This window comes from Thamnophis elegans, chromosome 7 (genome assembly GCF_009769535.1).
Source record: "Thamnophis elegans isolate rThaEle1 chromosome 7, rThaEle1.pri, whole genome shotgun sequence".
Taxonomy (NCBI): Eukaryota; Metazoa; Chordata; class Lepidosauria; order Squamata; family Colubridae; genus Thamnophis; species Thamnophis elegans.
This window is the reverse complement of record NC_045547.1, coordinates 31,585,817-31,592,910: the sequence shown is the minus strand read 5'-3', so window position 1 is coordinate 31,592,910 and position 7,094 is coordinate 31,585,817. Positions and strand designations below refer to the sequence as shown.

At 37.7% G+C, this 7,094-nt stretch overlaps 1 protein-coding gene across 1 annotated transcript; it reads left to right on the top strand.

Moving 5' to 3' along the window:
* Nucleotides 1-299: 299 nt before the first annotated feature.
* On the top strand, nt 300-6,467 carry RPS19BP1 (ribosomal protein S19 binding protein 1). The gene is made up of 4 exons (XM_032221787.1): nt 300-489; nt 579-713; nt 2,446-2,543; nt 3,811-6,467. Exons 1-4 carry the CDS (start codon nt 438-440, stop codon nt 3,949-3,951), a joined length of 426 nt encoding a protein of 141 aa, XP_032077678.1. The 5' UTR covers nt 300-437; the 3' UTR covers nt 3,952-6,467.
* The last annotated feature ends 627 nt before the right edge of the window (nt 6,468-7,094 follow it).

Here is a 7,094-nt window from a genome sequence, read left to right as displayed (position 1 = left end):
CAGAATGAAAGATCGGAACACATTGCTAGCTTCCGAAATAAGATACAATTTCTCCTTCCTTTGTCGTCTTACAATTACATCGTTTTCTTCTTCCTTTTTCAAAACCGCTGTAGGAACTAACCAGAGGTCTTCAAACTTGGCAACTTTAAGATTTGTGGACTTCAACTCCCAGAATTCTCCAGCCAGCAGCTGGCTGGAGAATTCTGGGAGTTGAAGTCCACAAGTCTTAGGTTGCCAAGCTTGGCAACCCTTGCATAATTAGTCCACTCGGGATGAAAGACACCGGAAGTGTGGCGACTTTAGGTAAAGGAAAGTGAGTCGAAGGAAGAGTGGCAAAAAGAAAAACTGCACTCGGAAGTAGCATAATCATGAAAAGACCATAGAGCTGAAACAGAAAGGAAGTCCAAGATAATTCACGTGTCTGGATAGAGAGCGAAATGTCCGCTTCCCTGCTAAGAAAGGGACTGGAGCTGCTGGAGACGGCGGGAGGTAACCGAGGGCTGCAGGGTGGCCAAGGGAGAAAAAGGGAGAGCTCTTTAGGCTAAATCATCCCTCTCGTTTCTCTGTTTGATAAACAGTGTCCGACTCCGCCTCTCAAAGACCAGGGACCGCTGCCCGACCCAATAATGGGTTGAAAAAGAAGAAAAAGAAGAGTTCAAGGTCCAAAAGAGACAAAGCCACAATCAAAGGAAGAATTATCAAATCTGCATTAGGTGAGTAGGGGGAAGATGGAGAATGACGACCAAGTAGACGACTCTCAACGAATTTATTGGTTGATTCAGCCTTCCGAGGTCGGTAAAATGAGGACCTAGATTGTTGGGGGCAATGTGCTGACTCTGTAAACCGCTTAGAGAAGGCTGTAAAAGCACTGTGTCCTAAGTGCTATTGCTATTCGGTATCATACTTAGGTTGTGCCTAACTAGTGCAAATTTTTGAGCTGTACTTGCATTTTGCAGTCAAGCAATAAATGCATAACTTTGCATGAAACTTTCATGGAAATTTCCATTCTATATTTAAGCAAAACAGAAGCATCTTTACCCAACTGATGTCGGTTTAAAATCTTTGTATCCAATCTTATGCACAGCCTTGAGTGACATGCATGAGAGTTGTAGCATAACATTTTTATTTTTTCCTGTTAGTGTAACTATATTTTTACCTACTTTATGTATCTCCTTTTATATCCCATTCAAGATAACTTATAATTTCAATCAATATACATGCATGAAAAAATGACAATATATGCTTCCTCCCAACTGATTAAAAATAAATAATAAAATCATGTATTATTGTGTTGAAAAAAATGTGTTCTAAAGGCAGAGCCCCTGCATGTCATAGCTTGATGGTGGTAGTGATGATATTTTCATCTTATCTTTTTATAATGTACTCAGAATTGGGGTGGTGCGGTCTGTGCCCAAGCTGAAACTTGTATGTGTTTGTGTACAAAACTTGTATGTGTACAAAATAGATCTATTCCAGACAGAAGTAATTGAACATGGTATAGATAGAGGCAAGAGAGAAGAGAATGAGGAAGTGGCAGGGTCAGTGAAGATGCTTCCCTCTCTTCTCCTTTCAGGATACTCCAGTGTGATATAGTCTATTCATCTGCCCATGCCCAGTCTTTGCATTTTATTTCTTCTTCCTTTCAGCAGTACCAGTGCCCAAGTGTGGGACATAGTACCAAACTTCCTGCCCTCCGAACTTCCAGTTCCTTCTCTTCCTGTTATTCCCTAAGCAGTTGCTGATGTTCTCATGCTTATATCCTATCACTCCATTTGCTGATTCAATTATTTCCAGCTCTCCCACAAATGTACCACAATAGATTTGACCGTGCTCCAAAATGCATTCTTTATTCATTTAATGCAACAAGAAAACCCCAAAGTTTGACCTACATTCCACATAAGCTGAAAGCATGTTTTGGAGTTAACCCACAACTTGGAGGTCATGTTTTTGATTATAGCTCTTGTGTTCCTCAGCCAACAGAGCTATATTTTGTGATTTATATTTGTGCTTACTTAAAGACAACCAGATTACAGACTATTGCATACAAAACTCCTTGAAATCTTATGCAGTACACAGGTTTTCTCTGTAACTGAAGACAATAATAAAATGCATTGATGATTATTCTATGGTCATATTTTCTGTGGTCTCAAAAATGAGATAAGTCTAAAACCTTCCACTGTTTTTGTCATGTGAACAAACTCCCTTAAGAAAAAAGTTTTTTTTTTTTGCTTTATTATCTCATTTACTGCATGTGAAAATTCACTTATACCTTGATGCAATTTGACACCTCCAAAATAGTGGCTACAAGAAATCAAATTAAAACATGAGGCAAGCAGGATGAATCAGGCTTACAATTCCAGTACTAACTCCCTAAAGATAAATATGAATTTATTTCCTCCTGAGTTTTATCTACATGTTTTCTTATTATTGTATTATTTTTTCCAGAGGAATATCAAAAACATCAAGCAACTGACCACTTTAAGAAGAACATGCAATATATGTTGGGTACTCATTTTGTGGCAGACAGTACAATTACTGAAAAGGTCAGCTTGTTTAATTGTCACTTATTTTTTTGTGGAGAGGAGATGCTATTGGAAATTTTAAAAAAACAATTCTATTTATACACAATTGATACAGTGTTTCCCCAAAAATAAGGCAGGGTCTTATTTTCTTTTGACCCCCAAAATATGGCTTAGGCCTTATTATCCGGGGGGGGGCTTATTGTCTTGGGGTTGCCGGGGGGGCTGCTCTCTTGTGAGCGTGCTCCCGAAGAGCTGGGCACAGCCTTAGGGGCGAACGGCTTGTTGCACAACAGCCATGAGGTGACCACGCTCACGAGCAGCTGCCCGCCAACCTCCCTTTCCAGCCGGGCAGGGTGCCATTCACTGACCTAGGGATATCCTGAAGGCGCCTGCCCCCCCAGCTCCCGCAGCTTGGCACATTTGGGATACTCCCTAGGTCAGTGTATGGTGCTTTGCCTGGCTGAAAAGGAGGTTGCGCGAGCGCCTGTTCCGCCCCCAGCTCACATGCCTCCCAGCCACCGCGCTCTGAGCATAACTTTTCTCCAGCTTCCAAACTCCAGAGATCGGCTGCTGAGTCTTCCGGCAGCAGCCACTCTGGGAGTGCACTCTGTGGTTGTGGCCCGACTGCCGGAAGACTGGTGGGACCAACCTAGCAACGTGAGCACCTTTCCCCCAGCTCCCACAGCTTGGCGCTTTCGGGATACCGCTAGATTGGTGAGTGGTGCTCTGCCTGGCCAGCGGGGGGGTGGGGTGTCCAGGGGCTTATTTTCAGGGGACGGCTAATATTTTTGCCCACCCGAAAAATATGGCATGGCCTTATTTTCAGGATATGTCGTATTTTGGGGAAAACATGGTAGCTTTTTGAGAAGGAAGCTTGTTTCTCATGTCTCTATTTCCTATTTTTTCTCATGTCCTTGCCAAATATTTTAGATCTTGAGTTTTCAAATTGAATTATTTGAAATTAGCGCTGTGTAATTCAAAGCAAAAATTGTAATTCACAGCCTATATGGGCATACATATAGCATCTGTTGGGAGTATCTTAAAGTGAAGTTCTCCCAGGATCATGCATCAAATCTGGAGAATCCCTCTGTGAATTCAGATAAAAAGCTGTTTTCAAATGCTCCAACAAATACAATCCTTGAGTGGTGTTTAGGACTGTATACAAGGGCCTGTATCTATCATCAATTTAATAAAATACTCTATTAAAGTTTGGTTAAACTTGGAAGGTTTATTATACTACTGATTAATGATTACATATATATATGTATCCTTTGCATTATTTCTGTAGATTTTAACCCAAAATAGAGGGAGAAAAGCTAAAGACCACCCTGTAGAAAAAGTGAAGAAGAAGCCAGAAGGAACTGTCTTCACTGAAGAAGACTTCCAGAGATTTGAGAGAGAGTATTTTGGAAGAGCTGGAACAATCTGACAAAAAAAACCCTCATTGCTAAAAATATCAGCCTCAGTGAGCAAATGCGTGCCAGTCTTATTATGGTTGGGAAGTACGTCTATTATAAGGTTACAGTATTTCTACATATGGTCTGCTCGATTGTTGCACTTGATATGGAATGACGGTTTGTGCCAAGAGTAGAGAATCCAGATCTTTGATGCTGAGTTTGGATATATGACTGTTAAGATTATCTTTTGACTCTGCTAGAAAAAAATATCTATCTTGAACCAGACAAAACAGTCTTTTGTCACATTTGTTAGGAGTAAATTAAATTAACAAGTACTTTCTATAGATATGGAAGAGAGAATTTGGATTGCATGTTGCAATATCAGAGCTGAAAGAATATGCCTTATTACACAAAGTTACACTTCTGGGTAGTAATATGAAACCTTGATTTAATTCATAGCCAAATATTTTAGTTCATTTATAACAACATAGAAACAGTTATTTATAGGCATTTGAAGTGCTTCCGCAAGGATATCAATTATTTTTGCTATACTTAAGATGCAAGTATGTCACTTTTTGTGATACCTTTTAGGAAAAGGGCACCTCTGCAATACTCTTTTCTTCTCAAAATGTAGTATGTATAATTTCCTACCATATTGTTAGTTACTTTACAAGTGTTTTTTGAGTTTATTCAATGTGTCATTTGTCATTTTTTTAATAAATGATTTTTTTTAATAGAAATAAGATGGCCAATTACACCAGACCGTTCAGGCAAAAAATTGTTTCTGAAGTACCAGAAATAAATAGCCTAAGTATATTATATCATTTTTAGAAGCAAGCAGATAAAAGAAAAATTAAAAGAATTTTTTCAAGAACAAGAGTGGGTCAGAGGGATAATCAAATGTTAAACAGTGGTTGGAAAATTCATATTGATGCAATATTTATAGTAGTAAAATTATGCATTATTTCATAACTGCAGTTACTACCTAAGAACAGTAATTTGTGCATTTTACTAAAATCATGCAAACACACTGAAACATGGTTTTTTTCATCCCTTACTCATTACTTTAATTGGGTTTGGGATAATCTATTTAATTTTTTTTTAACTTTTGTATTATGTGTTTCTTTTAATGTTGTACACCGCCCTGAGTCCTTGGGAGAAGTGCGGCATATAAATCTAATAAACCTAAACCTAAACCTACTAGCATTAAGCTAATTATTATATGCATCATCCATTGTAATTCTTTTTCACTAGTAGGATGTGGTTATCAGAGTTTTTTGCATCACACCTTTAATATTTTTACAAATAATTCAAGATGGTGAACATATCCACACCTTCCTCCTTCTGTTTTCCCCACAATAATTGTGTGTAGTAGTCTGGGCTGCGAGAGAGTGACCAGCCCAAAATCATAACTCAGAATAAAATCATGTTTGAAAATATTTCTGACTGAAAGTGCACAATACTTCAGATTTACATGGAGTTGGCTACACAGTGGCATTTGACTTGCAAAACCCAACCCGTTTAGTTAATTTGTAGTTCAGTGTACTGGATGAATCGAGGCAACTATATACATTAAGTAGTTGACAAGGTTACTGTTAACCACGTTAGTATGTTGAGCAAACATACTAATACTTGAAGTTATAATCCTGAAAAAAGCTTTAATAATGTTTTCTCCTATTTATTCTTTTCAAAAGAGAGTAATTGTGAAATAAACTTTTCTAATTTTCAAATTATATAAAGCAAATATTTATTTTAAAAAATTACAAAGCTTCCCAACTCAGTGACACTGGGTGGCTGAAATTATTCTATTTTGTGGGAAGGAGAAAAACGTTTTCACATTGTACTAACTGAATATGCATTTTTGTGGTAAAATTAACCAATTTTTATAGGTTTCCCTAATGTACAATCCTAAATTATCCAGATAGTTAAATTATTCTATCATGCTAGGCTACAGTTATTAGTTTGTAGCTGAGCATGTGCATGAAAGATGCTGGTATATTTTAACCATTAGCCACAAGCAATGATTCATAGGAAGTCTCTCTTTTCCCCTAAATACTGCCAATACCTTTTCCCCCCTCCACCCACCCACACCACCTAAATCAGCTTTGCTAGAATCAATTTCAGTTCATATTTCAGTTCATGTTTGGAACAAAATAGCCCCAGCCTCAAACATCTGAAAAACAGGCCAGGAGGCGCTGTTTCTCAGTTGCTGCTTAATACACTGTAAAGGAACTTTATTTGGATATTTTAATATTTAACAAATGTTATCTACAGTTAGCTTTTTATTTAATTTTTTATAGCTTTTTATTTAATTACACAATTACCTGTATCTACAATTAGCTTTAGCATTTAGTGATTACTATGTAGTGAAGCTACTTGTTAAGACAGCTGTAGGAGGAAGTCTGAATCGTTTGAAAGACTTAAAACAATCTCCAATTTATTGGTACCAATCATTTATACATTTCATTTAACAAATACAAAATTGCTTAAATGGTAGTTAATGTATGTTGCTCACAAATTTATTAAAGTTTACTGTGGTTAGAATGAATTTGCTTGTGGATCAAAATAACTCTTTAAGTTCAGCCTGTACTATAAATCAAACTGAATTTCTAACTTTGATGTTAAATATTGGATAAGGTTATACAAAATGGTCCTGTTAATCTGCATTTTTTATATTTTGATGCATTTGCAGAAAAGATTTTGTTCAACTTATATTGTAGCATGAAAATGATACAGCATGGGTTGCACAGGTAAACCCACCAGTGGCTGGCCAGGTTAGGTGGTCTTAATAGAATGGACCTTATAAATTCATTTTAGTTTGGCTTTTATTCCAGTGCCCTGGAGTCCCAAAGTTGACTTTTAGCTGCAGTGAACCTTCTCCCCAACTTCCTCATAAGTATTACAAATAGGGCTGAACTCTGTGGCAAGACCCTGTAAAGTGGGGGCACAGGAAGTGAGAGATAGAACAGAGGTAAAAAGCTGCTGACAGCTTAAGATAAAATAGGAACTTCTCTTTTTTATATTTCTCCTATGTACTTTGCTGTAACAGTCCGTGAACTTCCCCTTTTGAAATGTCATGCTTGTCTCGTGTATGGAAACGCCTTGAGAATGTACCGTGTGGAACACGGCATAAAAGTAGGATCCTGGGCAGAGCTCAGTTCAGTTCAGATTTTGG